The sequence below is a fragment of the Paroedura picta genome, chromosome 2 (genome assembly GCF_049243985.1).
Source record: "Paroedura picta isolate Pp20150507F chromosome 2, Ppicta_v3.0, whole genome shotgun sequence".
Lineage (NCBI taxonomy): Eukaryota > Metazoa > Chordata > Lepidosauria > Squamata > Gekkonidae > Paroedura > Paroedura picta.
In genome coordinates this window covers 184,717,857-184,745,661 of record NC_135370.1, presented here as the reverse complement: position 1 = coordinate 184,745,661, position 27,805 = coordinate 184,717,857, and the positions used below count along the sequence as shown (strand labels likewise).

At 54.6% G+C, this 27,805-nt stretch overlaps 1 protein-coding gene across 1 annotated transcript in view; it reads right to left on the bottom strand.

Moving 5' to 3' along the window:
* Positions 1 to 4,334: 4,334 nt before the first annotated feature.
* The window catches only part of MIS18BP1 (MIS18 binding protein 1), a 31,351-nt gene continuing 7,880 nt past the window's right edge, over positions 4,335 to 27,805 (bottom strand). The window contains exons 4-17 of the mRNA XM_077324142.1: positions 25,990 to 26,459; positions 24,356 to 24,435; positions 23,956 to 24,086; positions 17,110 to 17,200; positions 15,441 to 15,625; positions 14,389 to 14,555; positions 13,148 to 13,259; positions 10,961 to 11,789; positions 10,499 to 10,665; positions 8,962 to 9,107; positions 8,130 to 8,275; positions 7,580 to 7,664; positions 7,246 to 7,306; positions 4,335 to 4,848 (exon numbers count right to left, since the gene is read on the bottom strand). Of these exons, the coding sequence (XP_077180257.1) occupies positions 4,727 to 4,848; positions 7,246 to 7,306; positions 7,580 to 7,664; positions 8,130 to 8,275; positions 8,962 to 9,107; positions 10,499 to 10,665; positions 10,961 to 11,789; positions 13,148 to 13,259; positions 14,389 to 14,555; positions 15,441 to 15,625; positions 17,110 to 17,200; positions 23,956 to 24,086; positions 24,356 to 24,435; positions 25,990 to 26,459 (2,792 nt within the window). The 3' untranslated portion in view covers positions 4,335 to 4,726. The remainder of the gene's footprint in view (positions 4,849 to 7,245; positions 7,307 to 7,579; positions 7,665 to 8,129; positions 8,276 to 8,961; positions 9,108 to 10,498; positions 10,666 to 10,960; positions 11,790 to 13,147; positions 13,260 to 14,388; positions 14,556 to 15,440; positions 15,626 to 17,109; positions 17,201 to 23,955; positions 24,087 to 24,355; positions 24,436 to 25,989; positions 26,460 to 27,805) is intronic.

Sequence of the window (27,805 nt, the reverse complement as noted above, 5' to 3'; positions counted from 1 at the left end):
CGCCTGGGGTAGAACTTGTTCTCCAGTTGTTGGCCCTCCAGAGGTACTGGTGGGCCAATGTGTGAAGAGGACTGTCTTCTCCCAAATTGGGGGGAAGTGGTGAACTCGCCAGAAGATAAAGTTCAGCAAGATCTAAGTGAGATCTGGAAAAGGGGGCACGTGAGAACAAGATGCAGTTCAATAAAGAGAAGTGCAGAGTTCTACATCTGGGCTAAACAAATGTGAAATCTGCATACTGGAGGGGAGGGGCCCTTCTGGGTAGCCTGTGTGTGGAGGAGATCTTGGGGGACTCGTGGACTGGAAGCTCAATAGGAGCAGACAGTGTGATGCGGCGGAAAAGAAGGAGAATGCAGTCTTGGGCTGCATCAACATCGAAATCGCAAGAGGCCATAGTCCCTATGCTGTGGACTTCATTGGTCAGTCCTGGAGGCCCCATTCAGAAAGGACGTGGACAAAATGGAGAGGGGGCAGAGGAGAGTGATGAGAATGATCCAGGGCCTGGGGACCAAGCCCTGTGAGGTAAGGCGGAAGGACTTGGGGAATGCTCAGCCTGGAGAAAAGGAGGTTGAGAGCAGACAGGATTAGTCTCTGGAAGTAGAAGAGGGCAGAGAAGGTCTCCTGTTGGCAGCAAAGGAGAGAGAGGACCCGCAGTGATGGCTTTAAACTACATGTTGAGCACATTTCAGTCAGAGCAGTTCAGCCGTGGGAGGGGCTGCCTGAGGAGGTGGGCGGCTCCCCCTCACTGGCCGTCTTCGTGTCTGAGGCTGATCTTCCATTGAGCGGGGCGGGGCTAGAAGCCAGCATGGCCCTTCCCAATTCTATTCTTCTGTGTTTTGAAGAAGAGCTGGGCTTTCACTACCCGAAGGAGTCCCAAAGGGGTGTTTTCCTTTCCCTTCCTCTCACGCCAGACACCCTGCGAGGTAGTTGGGGCTGAGGGAGCTCTAAGAGCATTTCTCCAGGAACTGCCATAACTGTGACTAGCCCAAGGTCACACAACTGGCTGCCCGTGGAGGAGCGGGGAGTCAAAACTTACTCTCGTATTAGAGTCAGCTACTCACCACCATGCTAAGCAGAGGCTCTGCTGCTGAGCCAGGGCCCTTCCCCCAAACTTCCTGAGAATGAAGCTGGACTAGACGGACCCTCCCTGGTCTGCTCCAGCAGGGCCCTTCTCCCCTGCTTATCAGGTGAAGGCCTCCGCCTCTGCCCTGCTGTTGACCCTCCAGAGACCCTCCCTGGTCTGCTCCAGCAGGGCTCCTCTGTTCTTCCTAGCGGCTGAGACAGAAGGGCCTTGGGGCCCGGGAGACAGATGCTCAGGGGAGCCATATGGCCTGCCCCCCCACCACCTTGTCATTTGATGGGGCAAAATGCGTATTTCCTGACTCATTGCAGGCTCTCTGCAGGCACAGGCCTCTGAGTAGAAGGGGAGGCCCACTTGGGTGACCGGAAGCTCAGCCATTCCCCCTCCACGGGCAGCCTGCCTCGTCCTGCAGGGGCACCGTCCAGAAGACGAGCAAGGATGGTGCGAAAGGGGATTTGTGGATGGACCGTTTGGCGTGTGTTCTGCAGCCTCCCGATCCCAAGATTGGCAAGAGACGTTCAGAGGTCGTGGCCATTCATTACTGGGCCCCGGATCACAGCCCTGCTCTTCCTGCGAGGCCACTCTTCCAGGCGACCCTGCTTAGCCTCCGAAACCTGGGCAGATTGGGCTACTTGGGTCACAAAGAGCAGAGGCCGAGTCACAGGAGCCCAAGGGGGAAGGCTGGCCAGGCTGGAAGTTCTGCCCTGGCCATTGAGTCAGCGTTGCTGCCCCTCCGTATGGCCAAGCTGCTCTTTCTGGAGGCTGGGAGGGGATCTGCTGCCACCTTGTGGGGTGCTGCTCGCCCTCTTGGACACTTCGAAATCATCCCATTTCTTCTCTTGCTCTTCTGAGGAACTGAAACAGGTAGCATCTGGGCTATTACAGGTCAAATTTCGGCATTCCTGGAAGTAGCTGCAGTCCTAGACCCATCTCAGTCAGGTTTCTGGCCTGGCCGTGGGGCAGAGACACCACTAATGGCCCTGACGGACAACCTCCATCACCAGCTGGACCAACGTGGGTCGGGCTGCTGGTACTATTAGATCTCAGCATTGTTCAACACAGCCGTCCATGAGCTCCTAGCTCACTGCCCCACCGATGCTGGAATACGGGGGGACAACTCTTCATTGGCATATCTCCTTCCTCCGTCGTTGCGGACAGAGAGTGGCAATAGAAGAGAGATCATCAAGCCACCAGCAACTCACTTGCGGAGTCCCACAAGGAGGGGTCCTCTCTCCAATCCTAGTTAACACCTTTGTGGATCCTCTTGCCCACCTGGTGCAGAAGTTCAGGCAGGGCTGTCACCAATATGCAGATGACACCCACCTCTTCCTCCTGATGGACGGCCGCCCTGACTCTCCCCCAGAAGTATTAGCCAGCTGGCTGGAAGCAGTCACAAAATGGCTCAAGCAGAGACGTTTGACGCTCATCCCTTCAAAGGCAGAGGTTCTGTGGCTGGGCAGGAAAGGCCCAAGCGAAGAGGCGTGCCTACGGCTATCAGTGGCCCACTCCACGAGGAACTTAATGCCTCCCTTTCAGTGGAGGTCTAGATCACATCAGTAGCACAGCTGGCATTCTGCCACCTCCGCCAAGCCGAGTGACTAGCACCCTACTTGGCCCTGGAACACCTGGCCACAGGGATCCACACGACGGTCTCTTCCAGACTGGACTTCTGCAACTCGCTCTATGCAGACGCCTGGCCCATCCAACAACTGCAGCGGTTCCGGGTTGGATACTGGTTCAGACTGACCACCTTCAAGGCCCTACATGGCCTGGCCCCGTGTCCCCGAGGGACCGCCTCTCTGTCTGTGCCCCTCAAAGAGCTCTGGGCTCCAGCACCTCCAACGGGCGAGTGATCCCTGGCCCCAAGAAGCCCGCTTGACTTCAACCAGGGCCTCCACTTTCAGGGGGACTGGGGGAGAAGTGGGACCTCGCTATGGTACCTGCAGCGGAAACCTAAAGAGGCCAGACGCCCCAGGCAGGGCAGGCAGAGCCCCCCACCCACTCCCTGGGCTGCCAGAGGCGGGGGCTTAGCCAGGCACCTCCTCAGCCCCGCCTGCTTCGAGGAGAAAACGGGACTGGAGGCCCAGGGGAAGAAAGCAGCAGGCAGCAGAGTCGGGCTTTAGACCCCACTTTTGCCTCCCCTCCCTCTCCCCACAACAGACACCCTGGGAGGCAGGTGGGGCTGAGAGCTCTGGGGGAGCCCCAACGTCCTCCAACATGTGGTGGAGGAGGGGGAATCTTCACCACACCACCACACTGGCGCTCTTGACAATCCCACTGTTACAAAGCCAAGATGGAGGGGCTCACAACGTCCCTGGTCAGCACAGAATCTTGGAAGCCCAGGCCAGGGGAGCATGCAGAGGGACCGGAAGCCCCCAGCCTAAGCTGCCTCCCACATTAGTCACAATTGGAGGGGAGGTGCCAAGAGCCACTGGCTATGCCTCCCCCCCCCCCCCCCCCACTGGGAGAAGGGCCAGGCAGGATCTTTCTTGTGCATGCCATGCAGGGCCCCAAAGGGTGCCGCCCTCCTTGCTGCTTGTCTTCTCTAGGCAGGAGGCAGAGGGGACTGTTCAGGGTTCCCACCATCCGGGCAGTCCGGGGCTCTAGCTCCCAGCAAGCGCTGCAGTCCACTGAGGCACCGCTTGACCTTGGAAGTCCGATCAGCACCTCCTCGGGGGCTCCTTGGGCACAGTCGGGTTGCCCTCCACAGAGCCTGCCCAGCCCAGGGCGCAGGGTGGGGGTGGGCCTCAGGGACTGGTGAGGGACACCAAAGCAGCTGGGCCCCCGAAGCACTCAGCCCAGGGAGGCTTAGGACTGGTTGGGGCCAGAGATCTAATGTCAAGGGGCCCCCTATAGAAAGCATCATCTCCATCTGGAGAGACCCAAGGGATGGGATTCTGCTGGACGTGACCATCAAATGGCTGCTCCTGCTGGTTCCAGGGGCCGCTTGTCCATGGATGTGAAATGGTATTAACTCTTTTAAGCCATGTCATGGTCATGGTTCAGTGCTGCACACCGCCTGAGCTGGGGATATAAACGAAAAAGACAACTAAGTGACAGGGCAACCTGCCCGCCCAGGGGAGGCTCAGAGTGCTTGATGCCCTTCTCCTGTTAGGGAGGCTTCGGCAGAGAGTGTGTGGCTGGCCTCTGGGCAGAGTGGGGATTCGAACCCAGGTCTCCCCACGATTAGACTGACATTCCGACCTGTGCAACAGGTGGGCCTTCAGCTTCCCTCTCAAACACCAGCCACTACAGCTGCAAATCCAGATTTAATATAAAAACATACAGCCATTCTTGATTTCTTTTAAAAAATCCTTTGCTATTACAAACTGCTCCAGGAGGTTTATTGTACAGTAGGCTTTAAAAAAAAATGTTATTTTGCTTTAAAAAAACCATGGCCCGTCCCACCTGCTGCTTCTCTCACCCTCCCACAAGGAGAGGGGCAGGGGGGTCAATGGAGACAATAAATGGGGCAGGGGAGGGACACAAAGAGAGAGAGACATACACAGACAAAACTGTACACTATACCCGTTTACCCAAGAGCCCGAACGGGGCTGCAGCCAAAGGCCCCTCCCGACGGGATCATTCCAGGCAGGAGGGACACCCAGAGATGCCTGGAGGGGATTGGAGATGCGTGGGGCAGGGGCCTCAGGTACTGAAGGACGGCGATGAGGAAAAATACAAGTCGCGGCCCTCGTCGTCCTCTTCGTCAGACTGCCCTCTCCTCTCCGCTCGGAAAAGAGGCCTTGCGTCCAGCTGGGGTGCAGCACCTACGACAGAATCATAGAATCCTAGAGTGGGAAGGGTCCATGCAGGCCATCTAGTCCCACCCCCTGCTCAACGCAGGATCAGCCCTAAGCATCCTAAAGCATCCAAGAAAAGTGTGTATCCAACCTTTGCTTGAAGACTGCCAGTGAGGGGGAGCTCACCACCTCCTTAGGCAGCCTATTCCACTGCTGAACTACTCTGACTGAGAAAAACTTTTTCCTGATCTCTAGCCTATATCGTTGTACTTGAAGTTTAAACCCATTACTGCGTGTCCTCTCCTCTGCAGCCAATGGGAACAGCATCCTGCCCTCCTCCAAGTGACAACCTTTCAAATACTTAAAGAGGGCTATCATGTCCCCTCTCAACCTCCTTTTCTCCAGGCTGAACATTCCCAAGTCATAGAATCATAGAATCATAGAGTGGGAAGGGGCCATGCAGGCCATCTAGTCCCACCCCCTGCTCAACGCAGGATTAGCCCTAAGCATCCTAAAGCATCCAAGAAAAGTGTGTATCCAGCCTTTGCTTGAAGACTGCCAGTGAGGGGGAGCTCACCACCTCCTTAGGCAGCCTATTCCACTGCTGAACTCCACCGACTGTGAACATTTTTTCCCCTGATATCTAGCCTATACCCAGGAGGGGCAGCAGCTGGTTCCAGGGAGGGGTTCTGCTTCCACGTGGAAGCCCCCCCCCCCCCGCAAGAGTCCAGTGGCAGGCAGCTTCTAGGGAGAGTCAGAAGGGAGACAAAGCCGGGGGACTGCAACCGAAGGGCCGGGGAGCCAGAGAGGCGGGCAGGCCTTTGGTCAGGGTGGAACAACAGTCATGGGGGTGGGGGATACAACCCAGGATGTTAGCAATGGAGCGTGTCCAGAGGAGGGCAACAAAGATGGTGAGGGGTTTGGAGACCGAGATGTATGAAGAAAGGTTGGGGGAGCTTGGTCTGTTTAGCCTGGAGAGGAGAAGACTGAGAGGGGATCTGATAACATCTCTGGAGATTTTTAAACAGAGGCTGGAGATCCATCTGACGGAGAGGCTGAGCCTGTGAAGGCTCAAGGGGGTAGCAGGTGACAGTGAATGAGCGATTGGTCCGGGGCCCGGTACCGGTCCGTAGATCAGTGGGTACCGAGCCACAGCTCCTCCTCGTCCTCCTCCCCGGCTGCTGTCTTGGGGGCTGCCCTGCCACTCTGCCGCCGGCTCACCTTTGGGGCTCTCCAGCAGCCGCCATGGCTGGGGCTCCCCCTCGGTGAGGCACTGCGCAGCTGCTGCTGGCAGCAACCCCCAGTGGACGGTGGAAAGTCAGGGGCGCCGGCAGGAAAGCAAGTGGATCAGGGGCTCAGGCAGCAGCTGCGACGTCCCTCGGCAAAAGACTACCTCACCCCTCGGGCCTCAGTAAAATTTTCAAGCATTAACTGATCCCCAGTGATAAAAAGGTTGGGGACCACTGGACTAGATGACTCAGGAGGTCCCTTCCAATTTTATGATTCTAAATTCTGTCTAAACCTCCGGAAGAAGTTCCTGACAGAGCGGTTCCTCAGTGGAACAGGCTTCCTCGGGAGGTGGTGGGTTCTCCCCCTTTGGAGATTTGTAGGCAGAGGCTGATTTTTAAACTTAGGCAGGTGGTGAGTGGGTGGGCAGGAAGGGGTGTGTCAGGGCTTGTCTCTTGTGGCCCTTCCTGCATACCCAGGAAATTGCTAATGCCGCTGTGGGATGGCACGCGAATTTCCTCCAGGCCAGGATGGATTCTGGAGAATTTTGGTGGGGGGGGGGGATCACCTGGGCATGGAATTGGGGTCCCTGTGGGTGGGCAGGGAGTTGTGATTTCCTGCATTCTGCAAGGGGTTGGACTAGATGACCCTGGAGGACCCTTTCAACTATGATTCTGATATGTTGAAGAGGTGGGGTGGGGGAGGAAGGGAATGACCCCCCCCCAAGCCTTTTTTCCTTCCCAGCAGGGGCGTGGCAGGGTTTTGAGCAGGTTCTCAGGCCTCTTTGAGGGCTACCCCTTCCCCCCACAGCTGGGGTTCATCCCCAAAAGCAGGGAGGGAATGAGAGTAGACTGAACACTGCAGACAAGGTCAGGCAACAGAGTGTGGCTGGAGGTGACGTTCCAGGGCAGAGGATAAAAATGAAGGTGGGCAGGACCCTGGCAGACAAGGGCACAGGAAGAGCTCGGTGGGGTTCGTTGATCACTGGGAATGGAAGGAGCTGATAAGAGGCAGAAACCAGGAGCCTCTAAAAGACTAGCGACGTTTGGGGCCTGGGAGGAGCTTGTGTCCCTTCCGCAGGGAGGAGGAGGCCAAGCCGAAAGGGGGGCTGCAGGGGATGCACCGAGTGGCTTCAGTTTGGCACAAGAGAGCCACCGATCCAGCTCCAGGCCTGTAGGATGCGGAGTGAGAGTTTACCTTCGTCGTAGGAAAAGATGGTCATTCTTCGCGAGGTCGGCGTACTAAACTTGTGCACAGGCTGCAGGGGGAAAAAACAAGTTAATCTCCCGCCCAGGAGCTTCTCAGGGAGGGGCTGAAATCCCCCCAAGGAGGAAGGATGCTGAGATAATTGGGGGGGGGGGGCTTCAGTGACCCCAAAGCCAAGCAGGGGGATGTGGGGAAAGCACTGTAGCCACACTTGGCAGACCTCCCAGCAGCACCCAGAAGGCCACTGGTGACCCAGACCAGCGCGGGGGGGGGGGGGGAGCCTCTCCTCAGCTAGGTGCCCTTCATGGCCAAAGGGAGGCCTCACCGACTTCCTCTTGACGTTCTTCCAGGTGTGCTCCTTGCCCCGGAGGTTCTTCTGCAGGTGGAACACTTGCTTGTCTTGGTCCTTCCTGGGAAGGCAAAACAGCCTCAGGCCTTGCCTGGCTGGGGGAAGGGGGCGCCTGCCTCCCCCACGGAGGGAGAAGGTCCTGCTCAGGAACCGAGAGAAGCAAGGGCCAACCAGCTGGCTTCCTGGCCCAAGGAGGCAGGCAGGGGGCCGGCCGGGCCTCCTCTCCTTGCTGGAACCTGTGTGCCCACCCCCACCGCCCCCTTGCACCGCCAGCAGGGGCTGAGAGGGCCTGGGGGAGGCCAGTGCCAGGAGCACCACTCCTTCCCACTTCCACCCTCTTGCCCCAGGCACACTGCTGCCAGGCCCCCCCCCCTCAGCCTCCCCACTCCAAAGGCCAGAGCGCTCTCGGTGCGGCCCCTGCAAGCACGCAGGGCCCTTGGCTGCCGGGCACTCAGAGAGGGCAGGCCACGGGCCTGCCACTAGAAGGGAACGCTCAGGGCAGAACGGCCTCGGGGACCACGCCCACCTGTCCAGGGAGAGCAGCATGCCAGGGCTGACGTGCTCACACTGTGGGGTCTTCGCCAGAGGGAAGATGGCCGAGGAGGGAGTGATCGGGTGGGTGTCCTTCAGCTGGAAGACGTCTTCCTCCTGGATGGTCAGGAACTGCGGCAACTACAGAGCACCCTCTGCTCAGTCCTGGCAGGACCCTGCTCTTTCCTCCCTCCCCGAAGGGCACCGAAACCGTCCGCCCAACCGGGGAAGGCTTCGAGCACTGGCACGTTCTGCCTTTGGGCCGCTGAGAGAAGCACGGGCTGTCCCGTGGAAAGAGAGAGCCACGTGAGCAGGCCGAGGACTGGAAGCCCGCTCGTGGGGAGGGACACAGCTGGAAGGGCTGGGGAGGCAGGGGAATGGGCCGATGGCAGGAGAGGAGGAGCTGCAGTTGAGGGCATCGGTTGGAGAAAGCCTTGAGGGCCCAAGACGGCCCCAGCACAGGAGAGCCCACAAGGAAGAAGCGCCCACAGCGGCTGGCCTGGCCCTCACTTTTCAGCTCCTCACGCCCAACCAGCCCGTCCCTCCACGTGACATCTGCAAGCCCACCAGGAGCTGCCACCCGAGAACGGTGGCTCGGATCCTGGCGGGTGCTCAGGCGTTCCCAGGGAGAGCTAGAAAAGTCATGGCACCAGATCGTGGCGCTCCCCCACCGCCACCCCTTTTGTATGATGTGGTCACCACAACCTGGCCCCGGAGATTCAGGAGTCGGCTTTCAACCCCACACAAAGATTCTGAGCCGCTCGGGAGCTCCGTGCCAGGCCAGAAAGGACAGCCAAGGCCACGCAAAGGTGGGCTTCCGAATTTACTTTTGTGTTTCTGTTCTGAAACGGGCTGGCCGTGAAGACGTCCTCGTGGTTGTCCTTGGGCATCTGCTCCAGGAAGTCCCGCATCTGCTGCTTCCTTTTCAGCGTCCCCACTCTGGCATCGATCGCCAGCAGCTGCCTCGCCCCCTCTGCCAAGAAGCGGGACAGAGACACAGCTGTCAGCGGAGCCCCCCGCGCACCCCCATCACTCACGGCCCAAAGGCACGGGGAGCCCAGCACCAGCCAAGGCTCCCAAACCCTTCTTTAAAGATTTCTTCTTCTCTTTTAGCACTGGCTGAACCAGCAACATGAAAACAGACAGACAGACATCTCTGCCCTGGGGACCAAGCCCTAGGAGGAAAGGCTGCGGGACCTGGTAATGTTCAGCCTGGAGAAGAGGAGGCGGAGAGGGGACAGGAGGGCTCTCTTGGAGGATGGGAAAGGGGGTCACTTGGAGGAGGGCAGGGAAAGTCATGCAACTTTCTGACCTGCCTGGCTGACAATTTCATTTATCAAATGGTAGATGAACCCACAAGAGGTTCAGCCATACTGGACTTTATACTGACCAACAGGCAAGAGTTGGTGGATGAGGTGAAGGAGGTGGGGACCCTAGGGGGAAGTGACCATGTCCTCATAGAATTCCTTTTGAGATGGGGAGCCAAGGAAGCTTGTAGCCAGACGCGGATGTTGGATTTTCGTAGGGCAAACTTTAATAAACTCAGAGACATGATGAGTGTCATACCATGGACGAGAATGCTGGAAGGGAAGGGAGCATGTGAAGGGTGGGCGCTACTCAAACAAGAGCTATTGCATGCTCAATCAATGACTATTCCAGAAAGACGAAAACACTGCAGGAGATCTAAGAAGCCTATTTGGATGAACAGAGAACTTCAAGAGGAACTAAGAAAGAAAAGGAAAATGTTCAGGAAATGGAGGGAAGGACAGAGCTCTAAAGAAGAGTACCTACAGGTTACTAGGCACTGTAGATCAATCATCAGAAAGGCTGAAAGTGAGCTAAAATTGGCCAGGGAAGCCCATTGTAACAAGAAAAGATTTTTCAGTTATGTGAGGAGCAAACGTAAAGTAAAGGAGGCAATAGGCCCGCTGTTGGGTGCGGATGGACAAACTCTAACGAAAGATGCAGAGAAAGCAGAAAGGCTTAGTGCCTATTTTACATTGGTTTTTTCCCACAGGTCAAAGTGCTTAGGCACATCTAGAGATGGCCGTAGCCTGTTTCCTTCACCAAAGACCCCTCTCGGAAACTTTAGCCAGAGTATTAGTAACATTGTAAATGTTTAATTTCAACTTTGTCTGTTGCTAATATTGATATTAAGCATCCCGAGTGACATGGCAGGAGAAGGATTAAAATTTATTGCTATGATTCTTATCACCCTTCGCCTTTCTCCAGTGTCAGGCTGAAGGTCGAAGCTGATTCCCCAGCCAAAATCCACCTCCCCTGCCCCCCCCCCATGAAGGAAGCCAAAAGGCCTCCCGAGGGCTCAAGATCCGCCTGCTCACGAGGAGAGAGCCCGCCCGCTACCTTTGTCTTCCTTCTTCCCCGCCTTGGCGGTCTTCTTCGGGCCCGGCCTCCTGCCCTCCTGCTCTGCCAGGTACTTTTGCTGGCATTCCTCGGCAGAGCGTGACCCCACGGCCTCAGCGACACGCAGCCAGAACCCGCCCGTGTGTTTCGGGAAAGCCGCCACGGCCCTGCAAGACACAAAAGCGGCGTGAGGCTTCCAAGGCTGCCGTCGGACTCTCCCGCCATCCCGCTGACACTGTCCGAGGCCCTGGACGGAACTCTGCAGTGGCTCAGGACACGCAGGGCATGCTGCGAGGTGCCAGGAGCGGCGGGGGCAGTTTCTGCCAAGCGGGATGGTGGGAGGGGACGTCTTGGGCTGCGTCTTGTGGTGATTTGGGGCTCTGGCTTTGGGGGAGGGGGGGAGGCACAGCCACTGCTGCGGCCCTCAAGGCACAGCCCTCCCAAGCGGGCTCCCCTGCTTGCCTGTGCAGCGCCTGCAGCTCCCCGTCAGCCCAGGCCTCACTGCTGTCCGCCCTCCGCTCCTGTCTCTTCGCAGACGCCCTCCCTGCCGCAGCCACGGCTCTGGTGCTGCCGGGATCCGCTCCGCGGACCCTCGTGCCAGGAGTCCCCAACTTTGCCCCTCTCTGGGCAGCATCTCCCGGGCTAGATTCACTTTCCGACTCCGACTCCAAGATGTACTTGGGTCGCTTTTGGCGCAGCCTCGGTCTGTTCCACCTCTGGATCCCGGGCGACCCGTGAGCCGGACCGGGCGGAGAGGGGCTCTCTGGCTCGCCATTCCGGTGAGAGGGCCCAGCCCTCGGGGGTCTGCTTTGCGAGGAGAGGCCGGCGTCCCTTTGCTGCTTTTGGCTGGGCACCGACTTGGAGCTGGGCCCCTCCCTCCTGAAAGAGGGCTGTGCTTTCCTCGTGATCCGGGGGCTGTCCTCGCCGGAGTCACTGGCCTGCGCAGAGGAGAGCCCCGTGCTGCCCTTGTTCTGGCGAGGCTGTTCCTGCGACCGGAGCGCGTACTTGACACGGGCCGGCTCCCTGCCCAGGCTTGATCCGCACTCGTTTGTGTCCCTCCCCTCCTCCGGCACAGAGGGCTCCGCGCGCCTCCTCTGGGGCCAGCAGCTCTTGGCAGACAGCTTCTTACAGTCCAGGGGGGTCAAGGTCACAACCACCTGCTTCCTGCAGATGTCCTCTGGGGAAAGCGCCGGGCTGCTTCCCTCAGAGTCCGAGACAGAACGCCGCGGCTTTTCCTTGCCTCCAAGCCCAGCTTCGTTTTGGATGCCTTTGGGGGTTTTGCTAGCTCCTCCTAGAAACAGAAGAGAGTGTCCATCAACTGACAGGATCTCAGACTGGGACCGCAAGAAAGGTGGAACGAAGCTGACCCCCCTCCCGTTCAGCTGAGCTTCTGTTCCGCAGAGTGAGCTTGACTTGTCAGGGGGCATCTGCTTGCGGCCTGCCTGGACTCCCAGTCCCACCCCGCCAGGAAGCTTGTGGCTGGTAGCGGGGCATCGGGGCTCGTGATGAGGATAAAGCGGAGGACAGGAAGACCACGGACTGTGCCCAAAAGCCCCTTGGAAGAAGCAGAGTGCAGCCTGCCGCACAGTGACTCCCTTCTAAGCTCAAGGATGCGGCTCTGCTTAGGCCTGCACTGCCAGGCTGCAACCTGAGAGCAGGACAAGAGCAGGGAGATCCTGAATCACGTTCGAGGCCTGCAGACAAGCAGAGGCTGCTGTCTCCCGATGCAGCATCTCCCACAGGGGTCCACGAGGAGAGCTGCACAATCCCCCTGGGCGGTCAGAGCCCCCCAACTGCCTCAACGAACACATTTGGCAAGAACAGCAAAAACAAATAACTGAGGCAGTGCTGTGAAGCTCAGGATTGTTCTTGTGGAAACTAAACTGACAGGCAGCACTGATCACAGAAATCACAGAGTTGGAAGGGGCCATGCAGGCCATCTAGTCCAGCCCCCTGCTCAACGCAGGATCAGCCCTAAGCATCCTAAAGCATCCAAGAAAAGTGTGTATCCAACCTTTGCTTGAAGACTGCCAGTGAGGGGGAGCTCACCACCTCCTTAGGCAGCCTATTCCACTGCTGAACTACTCTGACTGTGAAATATTTCTTCCTGATATCTAGCCTATATCGTTGTAATATAGATAGACCACAATGTCCCAATATCGTTGATCGATAGACCATAATGTCCCACCCCCAGGCACAGGGGAGAACGCCCCAATTAGGAAAAGATGGGACGTCCCCTGTTCCCCGGGGAAACCACGCAAGAGAGTCCTGGGCCCAGGCGCACATGACATCACCCTGCAAGAGTGACCCAAGGTCAGTCGTACCGCAGTCCCCTCTCACAAATTGGCAATTAGACCACACAAAGCGACACGCAACAAAGCAGGCATCTCCTGCCCTGGCCCAGACCACAAACAAGCAACTCCTCTTAAGAATTGCCCAAGAGGGCAAGTTCCAGGCTCCCCTCCTCCCGTTTTGTCCAGAAGGTGCTGCTGGACTTGGGTCTCAGTGTCCCCCTCTGCTGAGGGAAGCCCTTCCCCAGGACCCTGACAGCCCCCGTCTCTCTCCCCCAAGGCTGCTCTGTCGGGCTCCAGCCCAGAGCTCAAAGGCTTCCTCAGACACGAAGGAATAACGTCAAGGCAGACTCTGTACCTTTCGCTTGACGAGGTGGAGGCACTTTCTTAGTGGTGTTCACGCTGACCTCTCCATCCTCCTCTGGGCAGTGGACATTTCTCCGGTGCTGAGGTCTTGTGCTGCTCACTGTCTTGGGAGAAAGAGCAACGAATGTAAGCCAACTGCAGCCACGCAGCTCCCAAGCACCCCACCAACTGCTTGGAAAGAAGACGTGCTGCCCTGAAACCCAGAGACAGCTTGCACGTCACACCCCCCCCCAATCAAAATGGCCACAGTCTTCATCTGCAGGAAAGGTGGACCCCCCCCAAGAGACTGCCTTGGGGCACAGCAGGGATGCCAGCCTCCTGCTCCAGGAATTACAGCTGATCTCCAGGGGACACAGGTCAGTTCTCCACCTTGAGGGGGAATATTTATTTATTCCTGCCCTGCAATTCACCCCAAAGCAGCTGCCATCATTCTCTTTCCTGTTTTATCCTCACAACAACCCTGTGAGGCAGGCCAGGCCCAAGGACACCCACCAAGCTCTCACAGCACAAGAGGGGATTCCAGTCTGGATTTCCCAGATCCCAGGCTCTCCTGTCTTTCGGAGGTCCCTCCCCCCCAGACTCCTGCCTCAAATCTTCTGGAGTTTCCCACTCGGGAGCTGGGAACCCAGCTGGGAGCACAGACAGCCCAGGCTGTGACGGAACCAGCCCGCTTCTGCCTTGCCTGCCCTTGCCCACCCACCCCTGTTCTGGCTGGGAGCCAACTCCAGGTGGAGGAACTCTCTGGACAACCCCCGCCACCACCTGGCGAAAGTACAGGGTTGCAGCTGGGAGAGCCAGGACCCCGAGCTGCCCCTTCCACACCTGTGAGGCCTTGCCTCTGTGGTCTAAGCACCTGAGCGCTATGAGGGACACACCCCTCCCTGGGTCATCGCCCACCACGCCCCTCTCCCCAGCCCAGAGGGGAAAAACTGTCCTTTTGAAACAGCAAGGGAGGCATTTTGCCATCCAGGCAGAAACTAAATCCAGGCCCGGCAGGGAGGGCTGATCCGGAAGAGGACCCGAGTCCAAAGGAACACAAAGGCAGGGACAGGAAGACCGGCCAAGCGTTTTCCCTGCTTGGCCACCCCTCACCGTGGCTGCCCAGCATTCCAAGCGGCAGAAAAGGGACTCCAGGCTCAACCTCTGCAGCAGGCGGCAGCACGGCAGGAGAGCTCCCCCGTGCCTTCCCCGGTGGGAATCTGGCAGTCCTCAGCGGCCCCCGCCTCCACTTACAGGAGTCAAGTAGTTGGTGCCGCCTTTGGTGACCGTCACGTTGAGCCCCTGGTCGACAACGATCCTCTCGCCGCACCAGAACTGCAGGAGGGGCTTCACCCGGCGGCCGCTGCGAGTGAAACTGGCGTTGGAGTCATGCTGCAAAGGGGGCACCGCCCGCGGCACACCTGCTCAAGAGCAAAACGAAAGGCTCCCTGCAGCAGAAGGCAACGCTCGCCACCTCCTCCTCCTCCTCCTCCTCTGAGCAGTGACACCAGCGACAAACCGCAGCACAAAGCCTGTGGGAGCTGAGGGAGGAGCGGCAGCAGCCGGGGCCCCCCCTCACCAAGCGGATCTCAGGATGGGTTTTAAACAGACAGGAACTACTTAGGGACCAATTTTGGGCTGGGAAGTGGGAAAAGGCCCAAAGCTGGCTGGGCTCAGTTCGACTACAGGAAAGATAACACACTTCAGGACTTTAGCAGAAAGGTTTCTTCCTCCTGCGCATGTCATGGGGAGCTGCTTGTTCAAATCCTAGCCAAGCATTTGATTATCTTAAAAGGATGTTGGCCTAAAAGCAGGGGCCACAACCTTTGTATTGCGGGCAAACCAGGGAGAGGGAGTCCAGGGAGACTGGAGGTCAGTGAAATATCTCGGCTTGGAAGGGGTAAAAAGCAAAAGAGGTGTCGGCCTCTTACGCCAAAGAAGGGACAGAATCCACTCCTCAGCGCTCAAACCCGACACGGAATCAAGAGGTGAGCACAGCAGGGGTCACGGGGACTGACACGGCCTTGCTGGGTCCGAGTTCTATGCCAAAGGTTTGCAACAATAGCATTTGGGGAGCTTAGACAGGAGCCAAGTAGCGGGAGAAAGGCCGGGGGGGGGGGGGGGGGGGGAGAGGTCCTCCCCAACCAGGACCCTCCTGAGCCCCACGCAAGCCAGAGGCGAGGCTCCAGTCCAAGCCACAAAGCAAAGGCCCTCCCCTTGGCTGTCAGAGAGCCCTTGTATGAGACAAGAGATTCCTCCACATGGGGCCCTCCAGGACTGGCTGAGGGAACAACAAATGGACCTACTTGGATTTCCATTGCTGAGCGGCAAAACTTCATAAGTGCTGTTTCTGGTTCTGTGCTTCTGCTTCAGATTTGGAGGGGGCTCCTCCCCGACCGCTCTTGCTGCTCTCCGGACCAGCCCTTCCGTTTCACGGTGATCTTCATACGACTCACGGGTTCTGTTCACTTTCCGAGAACTCTGTGCCTTCCTGGAAAATTTGGGGAAACCACGTTAGAAGGATCTGCTTGCAGACGGCCAGTGAGGGGGAGCTCCCCACCTCCTTAGGCAGCCCCTTCCACTGCTGAACTACACTCCTAGAATCCTAGAGTGGGAAGGGGCCATGCAGGCCATCTAGTCCCACCCCCTGCTCAGTGCAGGATCAGCCTCAAGCATCCAGGAGAAGGATCTGTCCAGCCGCTGCTTGAAGACGGCCAGTGAGGGGGAGCTCCCCACCTCCTTAGGCAGCCCCTTCCACTGCTGAACTAGACTCATAGGATCCTAGAGACGGAAGGGGCGATGCAGGCCATCTAGTCCCACCCCCTGCTCAGTGCAGGATCAGCCTCCAGCATCCAGGAGAAGGATCTGTCCAGCCGCTGCTTGAAGACGGCCAGTGAGGGGGAGCTCCCCACCTCCTTTGGTAGCCCCTTCCACTGCTGAACTAGACTCCTAGAATCCTAGAGTGGGAAGGGGCCATGCAGGCCATCTAGTCCCACCTCCTGCTCAGTGCAGGATCAGCCTCAAGCATCCAGGAGAAGGATCTGTCCAGCCGCTGCTTGAAGACGGCCAGTGAGGGGGAGCTCCCCACCTCCTGAGGCAGCCCCTTCCCCTGCTGAACTAGACTCATAGAATCCTAGAGGGGGAAGGGGCCATGCAGGCCATCTAGTCCACCCCCTGCTCAGTGCAGGATCAGCCTCCAGCATCCAGGAGAAGGATCTGTCCAGCAACTGCTTGAAGACGGCCAGTGAGGGGGAGCTCCCCACCTCCTTAGGCAGCCCCTTCCACTGCTGAACTAGACTCATAGAATCCTAGAGTGGGAAGGGGCCATCCAGGCCATCTAGTCCCACCCCCTGCTCAGTGCAGGATCAGCCTCAAGCATCCAGGAGAAGGATCTGTCCAGCCGCTCCTTGAAGACTGCCAGTGAGGGGGAGCTCACCACCTCCTGAGGCAGCCCCTTCCACTGCTGAACTAGACTCCTAGAATCCCAGAGTGGGAAGGGGCCATCCAGGCCATCTAGTCCACCCCCTGTTCAGCTTCAGGCATCCAGGAGGCTACAGGCAGGCTGGGTGCCTGAGCAGGAGAGGAGCCAATTCAGTGTGCAGGGGAACCCAGGTCAGTGGCAGCAAAGAATTGGACAGAATTAGGATCCACCACCTGAGTGGCCAGAATTTGGGCAGAAAGAGGCAGATGGAGGTGGTTTGGGAGGAGCTGGACGTGGAGGTTGAGGGAGACGCCGGACTGTGTGGTGCCACAGCAGGATCTCCATTGCAGCTTCTGCTGGAACGGAGTGCAACGCTGGGAGAGGTGGTGAAGATGGGGGAGGGGAGGGGGTCTGACGCCAGCAGGGATTGAGGGACAGATGCCCTCAGCAGCCACACCCGAAACCAAATCCGGCCCCCCTCCCCGAGAGAAATGGTGATTCCCCAATCTCTGCTTTCTTGCTGGGATCCCCGAGCCGGGAATGGCCGCGGTTACCTCTTCAGAGAATGGAGCAGGTCGTGGACGTAGGCTTCCCAGTTCTTTGGTATTCCACACGCAAACCTGGTGATGAATCTTGCTGGCATTCCTGTAGGAAACGAGGTACAAGAGCATGTGATGCATGTGCACTCCCACTTTGTGATGCATGTGCACTCCCACTTTCCAGCCTCGTTTTGAACGGACAAAATGCGGGGTGAATCTACGTTTTCTACAAAATCACATCACATGGACAGAGCACGCTCATCTGGGCAGAGCCTGAGAAATTGGCAGCAAACCCCGCTCCCATTGTGCTGCAACTGAACAACTGGGCCGTTTTGGGGACTGCAATTGGCATTCTTACACTGCTGTCCTAAGCCAGCCGGGTGTCGCGGTTAAGAGCAGCAGCTTCTAATCTGGTGAGCCAGGTTTGATTCCCCGCTCCTCCTCCGCAGCCAGCCAGCTGGGGGACCTTAGGGCAGTCACAGTCCTGTTAGAAGCTCTTCTCAGAGCAGTTCTGTCACAGCCTCCCCTCCCTCACAGGGTGTCTGTTGTGGGGAGAGGAAAGGGAAGGCGACTGGAAGCCGCTTTGAGCCTCCTTCGGGTAGGGAAAAGCGGCCTATAAGAACCAACTCTTCTTCTTCTCCTTCAGTAATCTCAGGGCTCTCTCAGCCTCCCCTCCCTCACAGGGTGTCTGTTGTGGGGAGAGGAAAGGGAAGGCGAATGGAAGCCGCTTTGAGACTCCTTTGGGCAGAGAAAAGCGGCATATAAGAACCAACTCTTCTTCTTCAGTAATCTCAGGGCTCTCTCAGCCTCCCCTCCCTCACAGGGTGTCTGTTGTGGGGAGAGGAAAGGGAAGGCGACTGGAAGCCGCTTTGAGCCTCCTTCGGGTAGGGAAAAGCGGCATATAAGAACCAACTCTTCTTCTCCTTCAGTAATCTCAGGGCTCTCTCAGCCTCAGCTCCCTCACAGGGTGTCTGTTGTGGGGAGAGGAAAGGGAAGGCGACTGGAAGCCGCTTTGAGCCTCCTTCGGGTAGGGAAAAGCGGCATATAAGAACCAACTCTTCTTCTCCTTCAGTAATCTCAGGGCTCTCTCAGCCTCCCCTCCCTCACAGGGTGTCTGTTGTGGGGAGAGGAAAGGGAAGGCGACTGGAAGCCGCTTTGAGACTCCTTTGGGCAGAGAAAAGCGGCATATAAGAACCAACTCTTCTTCAGTAATCTCAGGGCTCTCTCAGCCTCCCCTCCCTCACAGGGTGTCTGTTGTGGGGAGAGGAAAGGGAAGGCGACTGGAAGCCGCTTTGAGCCTCCTTCGGGTAGGGAAAAGCGGCATATAAGAACCAACTCTTCTTCTCCTTCAGTAATCTCAGGGCTCTCTCAGCCTCCCCTCCCTCACAGGGTGTCTGTTGTGGGGAGAGGAAAGGGAAGGCGACTGGAAGCCGCTTTGAGACTCCTTTGGGCAGAGAAAAGCGGCATCTAAGAACCAACTCTTCTTCTTCTTCAGTAATCTCAGGGCTCTCTCAGCCTCCCCTCCCTCACAGGGTGTCTGTTGTGGGGAGAGGAAAGGGAAGGCGACTGGAAGCCGCTTTGAGCCTCCTTCGGGTAGGGAAAAAGCGGCATATAAGAACCAACTCTTCTTCTTCTTCAGTAATCTCAGGGCTCTCTCAGCCTCACCCACCTCACAGGGTGTCTGTTGTGGGGAGAGGAAAGGGAAGGCGACTGGAAGCCGCTTTGCAACTCCTCCAGGCAGTAAAAAGCAGGGTCTAAAAACCAATTTGTCTTCTTCTAAGCAGAAATTCACCCTTCTAAGTGCATGGACGTGAAACAGCTGAGAAGGGCATGGCTTTGCTGAGGCTGGCTGGCCCTCTGGGTAGTGGGGGTTGGCAGCTCCAGGATGTGAAACTCCTGCAGAGAGAACAATGGAACAGAGTCCATCCCCCCATTTCCCCCAAAGCAGCAGGGGAAATGACCCCTATCAGCTGGAGATGAGCTGTAATTCCAGATCTGCAGGCCCCACCTGGCAGCTGCCAACTCGCTTGGGATCTGAGGCACACTCTGCGGAGCCATCCGTCTCTGTGCACTTCTGCATTCTACCTTCTGCTCCAACTGCCTGGCAACAGGGCTCCGTCTCCACCCTGGAGGAAAAGTGATGCTGGAGGATCTCAGCCAAGCGAGGAGGGGAGCCTGAAGAGATCGCCCCCCTCCACACACACACACAGTATACCCCCAGAGTGCCCAAGCAGGCTGAACCCAGGGGGGGCACTACGGCACCCCAAAAGGGACAGTGCGTTGCCAGAGACTGAAGCCCCGTCCCCCTGCCAGGCAGAAGAACGAGGGAGCCGGATGAGGCCGTGGCAAGTGGGCAGAATCCAAAGAAGCAGGCCTCGCCTTCAGCCGCTCCTCCCGCTGGAATACGCAAGATCCACTGCTAGGAAAGTCCAGCACAGACATGGCCAGCCTGCTGCCCCCTGACCCGTGTTCAGCTAGAAGCTGCAGTCGGGGGAGGCTTTTGCCCTGCGTCCTTCTGATTCTTAAGAACGCCCTACAGGTTTTGGACAAACATTGTTTTGGCGAAACAAGAAGCAAGCCGCTTCCCCAAAAATAAAATTTATTTCTAATTAACTCTTCTAATGTTTCTTCGTGTGCATCTTCCAAAAATTAAATAATGCCAAAAAAAAAACAAAAAAAAACAGCTGTCTTATCCAATGTAAAGACAGGAAGGACACTTGAGGATTTCCCCCCTCGTGATCTGACTGGGATCAACCACTTTTTAAAGGCAAGCTTAAAATGCCCTTCCCTGCTGCCCACTTAAATGGGGACACTCAAAGTGGCAGGATTCCTCGCGAGAGGGAGACACGGGAATTCCCAAGCCCTGTTGCTGCAAACGAAGCATTCAAGAGGAAGGGAAGCGGGGTAGCAGTACTCACAGAGGGTCCAGTTGATCTAATGCTCTTAATTATCAAGCAGTTGTCTAATGACATTTAAAAAATCTGAGGAAATTAATGACTCCTCCAATGAAAATTATGAGAAAAAAATTGGAAATGGAGAAAGAGATAAAAACGCTTGCGGAAAGCTTCAAAGAGGTTAAGAACTAGAAGTTCAATTACGACCCCTGCAATTATCAAAGGGATAATGTCTCTCCACGGCTGTCCTCGGAGAACCCCAGATTCAAGAGGAAGAGGGTCATGTTGAATCTGAACACTTTCTGCTTCTGAGTCTGATTCTTTTAGTTCTACAGGTGAGGAACCCTTACACCCCCCCCCCCCAGGACCAGCATGACAACAAAAAAGACCTGACCACTACCAAGCAGATTTTCGCAGGGGCAACCGCCAGACAAGACTGAGGCAGCTTTTAATCTTTCCATAAGAAATCTCACTGAAGTTGAAGAAAGAGTTTTAAATTTAGGAATGGGGTTTTTGCCAGCACATAGAAGTAATATGTTTAGAATCCGAACTGATTTGTTTATGTTATCTACGCATTTAAAGCTTTTTCTCCAAATTTCCTGAATTGGAAATGTCTACCTCCTTTAGAGTGAAATCATTGTGTTTCTCTACTCACAAGGAGCTGGAAATCACTACTTTTGAAAAGATGTTGCTGAAGGATATTAAGGAGACAGGAGGCTCTTCTAGAAGGACCCCCTAAATCTCATTAAGCTTATTAACTGACAAAGGAAGGACCACAATGTCATCCGTCGAGCTGGTAAGGGTGGCCCTGTGGTGGCCCTGGATAAAACTGATTATGTAACAACAAACTGGTCCCACATAAAAAGATGGCGGACATGATGAGAGTCATCCATGTAGTTACACACAACGGAGTGGGACTGAATTATCTTAAAAATTCTGAAGCCCAATATTTGGAAAACAAATACCCAAAGGGGCCAGAGGTACATCCGACTGAAAATGCATAAGGAGAGTTATCCACCCCAAGGATGCCAAGTTATTGCCCAACAAGGTTCTTTCCTTGAACCTCTTTCAAAATTCTTGGACTTTCATTTGCCAGAAATATATCCCGAAATCCGATGCTCTCAAGGATACCTACCACTTCATTAATTTGACTGAATCCTTGACGGTGTCAAAGGCATCCTTTTAAATTACTATGGATGCCCAAGCTCTGCACACCAACATAGCCCAGGATGAAGCTAGGCTACCGGTCAAAAACCTTTGGGACTCGCGCAGTATTCAACACCCACCCTCAGCTTTTAAGTCTACTGGATATTATGCGGCAGAACAACGGTTTTGAATATGGGATGAATTATTTTTACAAACCCATGGAATTGCCACGGGCCGTGCCATCGTCCCCTCGCTTGCAACCCTGTTTATGAGGGATCTGGAAAAAGCTTGGCTTTGCAACCCTCAAAAGCAGGGTAGTCAAACTGCGGCCCTCCAGATGTCCATGGACTACAATTCCCAGGAGCCCCTGCCAGCATTCGCTCCTGGGAATTGTAGTCCATGGACATCTGGAGGGCCACAGTTTGCCTACCTCTGCTCAAAAGAGCCTGTCTCATGTATATGTGGATTTCTATGCTCGTTTCCTAGAGGATATTTTTCTTATTTATTCAGACCAGGATAGTTTGAGAGTTTGAGAAATGGATTAATAGTCAACATGCGACTATTAAATTCACACTTCATAAAAGCAAAAACAAAACAGCGTTTTTGGACATGATGGATGACTCTGACAGATAACGGCCGGCTGGGGGTTTCTCCATGCAGGGAAGACACTGACAGGAATCCTCTTTTACACCCTTTGAGTTTTCACCCTCTTCACTTGGAAACAAGTTACCCGTGGGACAGTTGCTTCACCTCAAACGTCTCAATGCTCACGTTCCTGATTCTTATTCTGCGGGTGGCCAGTTAAGTAGTGCACTGAAGCAGAGAGCTTACCCTGAAGTGGTTATTAACAGGGCACCAGCAGAAGTTGCAAGAGCAACTTCAGCACAAGCAGAGCCCCCCCCCCCCCCGCATGCAATTCCATGCTTGTTTGAATTTTCTAATCATGCCAAGAGGATTAGAAGTGTAATTCATAAACATTGGCATCTCATAAAGGATATAAGAGGTTGTGAGAACAGACCAGTCATAGCTTGGCAAAGGGGACGTAACATCAAAGAACTGCTAACACCTTCTGACAGGAAGCAAGGAGAAGACTTTGAACAAGGAGCAAAAGGAGTAAGAGTTTGTAAGTTGATGCTAAATGTTAATGAAGGTCTATGCTCTAGTCATGGCTAAAAAATTCATGTCAAATCTTTCATTAATTGTTCAGCAAAAACGTTGTGTGTGTGATTACATGTCCATGCCCATTTATTTACGTTGGAATCTCTCTGAGTCCCATCAAGGTGAGGAGGATCCAGGAACACTGAGCCTGCCTGGGGCAGGAGAGTAAAGAGACCCCCCTCACGGGCCATTTTATGTCGGAGGGACCTCAACCAGAGGATTTGCGGTCCAGATTTACGGAGCCCATCAGCCTTTGACTGTGAATAAATTCTTGTTAGGGGGAGAGCTGCTACATCCATGTGACGGACGCTTTAGGTCCAAAGGGGCTTAATACAACTCGGGACTCGACTTGTTTCCTATGAAATGTCCTTTTAAGAGGCAACAGCAAGGGCACCTGCTCATTAGCGGTGGGGATCTGCCAATCCCCACTGAATTGGTTGGAGACAATGTTAATTATATGCTTTGGATCCTCCAATGTGCAGTATTTATTTATGCATTTATTTATATAATAATGCCCTCCCCGAAGGCTCAGGGCGGTTTATATGGAACAACCAAATGGTACAGGTAACATCATCCTGGAACAACCAAATGGTACAGGTAACATCATCCTGGCAACAGTAAGGTGGTAACAACAATAACACTAACACAAAAACAATAACAACAATAGCTATAAGGAGACTATGATTTTAGGAAAAGTGGAATGTAAGAGATTCTGACATTGTGCCAGTCACTAGGTGTGTATCTGGATTAACAATATAGTTGGATGCACATCGGTTTGTCATTTGTTTAACAGGTGACTGATATCAAGAGGACTGAGAGGTGGGATAGACAAAAATATTTGTGTATGTTTTATTTATAGACAGTTAAGAAATGTATACTTGTGTTTGTTCATATTGCATTTTAGGGAATAGCCACTGAGGAAAACGGGCAATTTTTTTATCCAGACCCCATTACGGCTCCCTTTTGGAAGTATTTAATTTTTAGATAATGTACGTATATAGAAATATAAAGAAACACTGGATGAGATGGCTATTTTTGGCATTATTTAATTTTGGGAAGATGCACACAAATAAACATTAGAAGAGTTAGTTAGAAAATCGTTTTTATTTTTCCTCTTTATGTTGTTTCCTTTGTTCTTTGTTTGCAAAACATTGCTTTGGCAGCAGCTGCCAAGGATCTTCACTGCGGGACAGAAGGTCAGCTGCAGCAGGCCTGTCGTGCCTGGCTCTCCCTCCTGCACCCCCTGCTCCATCTCAGTATTCCAAAGGTTCCCACCATCTCAGCAAGAGCCTGGCACAGCAGAAAGGATTCCGGACCAATCTTTTTCTTCCTGTGCCAGTTTTCTATTTGCTGAGAGCTTCTCTTTAAAATCAAGGGCATGCTTTAAAATACGATCCATTGCACGTCCTTGGGAGTGGTATTGTCCTTGCTACTGCCTCTTTCTGCCTATATGCAGACTGGGGGCCCTTCCTCACAAGCAAAACGCTGCCCTCTTCTGGATGCTGCTGAATACCTACCTTGCCCAAGCTGGCTGGCTGCAGAGACAGGAGATGGTCCAGTCCGGGGGGTCAAGACCGCTCAGTGTTGCCGGAGGGGGAAAGGGAAGCGCTACTCCCCAAGGAACACCCAACTTCACTGGGGCCGAATGGCCACGTCCTCCTACCTTCTCTCTTCATGGCAGCTGCATCTATTCGGCCTTCTAAGACATAGATGTTGCCGGATGAGGTCTTCACTTGGTTGTGTGCTATGCGCTCCACAACTGCATTGCTGTGCCAGGAGATGTTGTCCATGTCCCTAAAAGGAAGGAGATGGCAGACAAAAAGGTGCTTTAGAGAGAATGAAAGCCTCGTGTTGACTCATCCTGAACGAGGCTCCTGGTCCATCAGTATCGTCTCAGCAGGCAGGAAAAAGAGCGAAGGAGTCAGGACCAGGCCAAGGAGAGCTGGCTACGGTCTGTCTCCAGGAGGGTGACGGGAAGCTCTCCAGCACTCAAACCCATCCCGGAAGTTCCCTGAGTGCAAAATACAGGTGCAGTAAGGTGAGTGCTCAGCCCAGACACGTACTTTCGTTTTCCTTCCAGGAAGACAGCAGTATCGTTCAGCACCTTGATTCTCCAGTCACTGAGAAGGATTCGCTGCGGCACCTTTGTGAGCAAAGCAAGACAGGGGTGAACGGCCATCATTCCTAACTTGGCTGAGAGGACACAGAGAAGGGGGGGGGGGGGGGGAAGAGTGCAATCACATGCCCAGCTCCTAAGGACTGACATTTGGAGTTCATATGTGGAGCACCTGAGGTATCCGATGCAGATATTCAGGCGTCATAATGGGCAGGGGAGTCAGGAGGCATTTATAAGCACTGACATATTAGAGCAGTGGCACTGTGGCTCAGAAGTCAGCTGTGGATATTTGACATGTCATTTCGTGGCTCTTCTCTGTTGGAATTTGCAAGATCTGCAGTGCGCATGGCTGAACAGAATTAGACAAGTGCATAGGGAGAAAAATGCGGCCATTTCAGAGACAGCAGGAATCAATTTGGGCCTAATCTGAAACCCCCCCAATTGCCCTTCAGTGGGTCAGATTCAGCCGCATCTGAAGCAGTCTGAATGTTACCCCCTGCACGTTACCCCCTACCCCCAATCTCTGCTGCCTGAGAAGGCGAGGGGAGATATTTAAAGCAGGGGTAGTCAACCTGTGGTCTTCCAGATGTTCATGGACTACAATGCCCATGGGTCCCTGCCAGCATTTGCAGGGAGATCCAGATGGGAGGCCCTGGGAATCTGCCTGCAGCAGGAGGAAAGAGGCAGAGTCCAGGAGCCCCTTCAGGACTGATTACCCCCCCCCCCCAAAACACACACACAAATTTTGTTAGTCTTTATGGTCCTCCTGGATGCTTTTTTCCAGACATACCTATTGTATGTGAGTTCTTGTCCAAATAATACTTTCTTTTTACTTTTATTTTTACCTACCTCTGATGGCAAATATTAAGACAATGGTCCTATGCTAAAGTTGAACAGGACAGCCCATCACCATTATTGGCATTCAGAAACGTAGGACAAGCCATAAGATCTCGACAACCCAACCAAGATTCCCACATAAATGCCAAACTATGCTAAAATAAGGGGCAGCAGTACTTTCCCAAGCACTAGGGTTTATTAGTCCTTGTAGAAAACATTTAACTTCCTTAAATATGCCAAATAGTACAATTTAATGTTTACTCTGTTATACATGATGGGCTTTATATTACTAAATTGGTAAAAGAAGTTTAGGTTTGATAAGTAAATATTGCACGTATTTAAATTGCCCCCAAAACCTCTATGCCCCCCCCCAACACTGATTTTTATTCCCCTGTAGTTTCAAAATTTCCAGAAATGTATCTCTCTAATCTCTGCTGGCAGAATGGCAAGGAGGAGCAATATCTTCCCCTCCCCTCTCTTAAAAAGAACCCCCTCACAATCGCCCCATGATGGTTTGTTCACGGGGTCCCCAAGACCCTGGGCAACAGCTCCACGAGGGCAACAGGGGTCTGGGGGGGGGGGGGTGTCTCTTTGCCAGAGCCCTTGTCTGTGCTTACGCAGCCCACAAGATGCAACCAGAGATGTGCCTCTTGCTTGAAATCTGAATAAGACACAAGGTTGCCTAGGCCTTCCAGGCTTCCAGGTATTAGTCAAACTGGTAAAGACGATGACAGACCATCCTACCTCCTCAGGTGTATGGTTGTAAGTTGTATCCATGTGAGGGACACCCAAGGGCATCTTGGAAGGTGCTCCGGCCAGCTTTGGCTTCCTTGGAATATGGACCTTCGGAGTAGCAAGTATATCATGCAAGTCCTGTGAGGGCCCCTGAGGTTCGGCCTCCGACGCTTGCCCCCCTCTCTGGCCCGGCTTCTGCTTGCCTTCCTGCCAAGCCCTTCCCTCTCGACCATGCCCAGCAGGTGGCACGCATGCATCTGGACCGTGGGTCAAGTCTGCGGCACCAGCAGCATTGATCGTGTCGTTTCCCAGCTCCGTGGCTTCCAGGAGAAAAGCATCGTCCTGACTGCAGGTGTTGTTCGGATCCGCTTCGTTGCAGCTGTTTAGCTCTTTGACGGCTGAAGCAGATGGTACTGCAAGCTGCTTCCCGGCCACCGAAGCAGGGCCATTTTGCTTGGCTTGGCGAGAGGGAGACTGTGCTGCGGAGGACACGAAGAACTCAGTCAGTAGACAGTTGTGCGGCCCATTTGAGAAGACGGAAGCCCACCTTGGACAACTAAGCCTCTGTTGGATGGATCCACCACTCTGGCATGGGGGATGAGGAATCCTGTATTTTAAAAGAGGTCATGCTAAGCAGTTTAAGATGCCTCCAGTATGAATTCCTAAGGACTGGAAGGTGCAGCATCCCCAGGCCCTGCAGGACTGTCATAGTTCCTGCAGGGCTCTGGCCTCCTTTGGTAGAGCCAGGGCCAAAAAAGCCCAGGCTCTGGTTGAGGCCAGTTGGATCTCTTTGGGGCCAGGGATTCTAACCAGATGTTGGTCGCTGAACCTTAATGCCCTTTGGGGGGGGGGGGAGGGTGTAATGGAAAAGGCAGCCCCAGAGATGCAAGCCTCCCAGGCGGTTCAGGGCCTTGAAGGCAAGAGCCAAACCCTGGGAGCTGATTCAGTCCCCAACCTGGAGCCAGTGAAGCTGAGCAAGCAGAGGTTGCATGTGGGCCCTCCACGGAGTCCTCATAATAAAGACCCACGCAGCCACATTCTGGACCAGCTGGGAGTTTCTGGGTCAGTCTCAAGGGCAGCCCCACATAGAGTGCATTATAGTAGTCCAGTCTGGAGGTGACCACGGTGAGGGTCACAAGGGCTAGGTTGGACAGCATTTGTGATGACGGTGATCCCTTTATTATTCATTTAGATTTATTACCTGCCACTTTCGAGGAACATCTCACAGTGGGTTACAAAGACAAAATCACGACAAAGTATTAAAAACCCAAGCATACTCTGGCGGCAAAAAGTTAAATAATAATACAAGCCTCAGCTCCTCCCTCTCCCCACCCCACCGCCTCAGGGGCAGAACTCCCAGGGTGCCAGCCATTTTAGGGCAAGAGTTCTTAAGTGTGGAGGGCCCCCTCGATCTTCCAAGTCCTGGCCTCAACCAAAGACCTGGCAGAAGAGCTCCAACTTACAGGCCCTGCAGAACTGCCGAAGTTCCTTCAGGGCCTCAGTTCTTCTGGGACTTTGGTCCACCAGGATGGGGCCAGGACCGAAAAGGCCCTGGCCCTGGTTGAGGCCAGGCGAACCTCCCATAGGTCAAGAACCAACAAATTAGTACCTGCCAGGAACAAGGCCCTGCAGGGGGCATAAGGCAATAGGTGGTCCCACAGATATGTGGGTCTGAAACCACAAAGGGCCTTAAAGGTTAACACCATATCTAATAGAGTAGCGTTCTTTGCTCTGGCTGCTAGGAAGCTACAAACCAAGCTAGCAAAAGTTTTAGAAATAAGTAAATAGCAGGTACATCAGTCTTATTACACCATGAGTTTCTTGT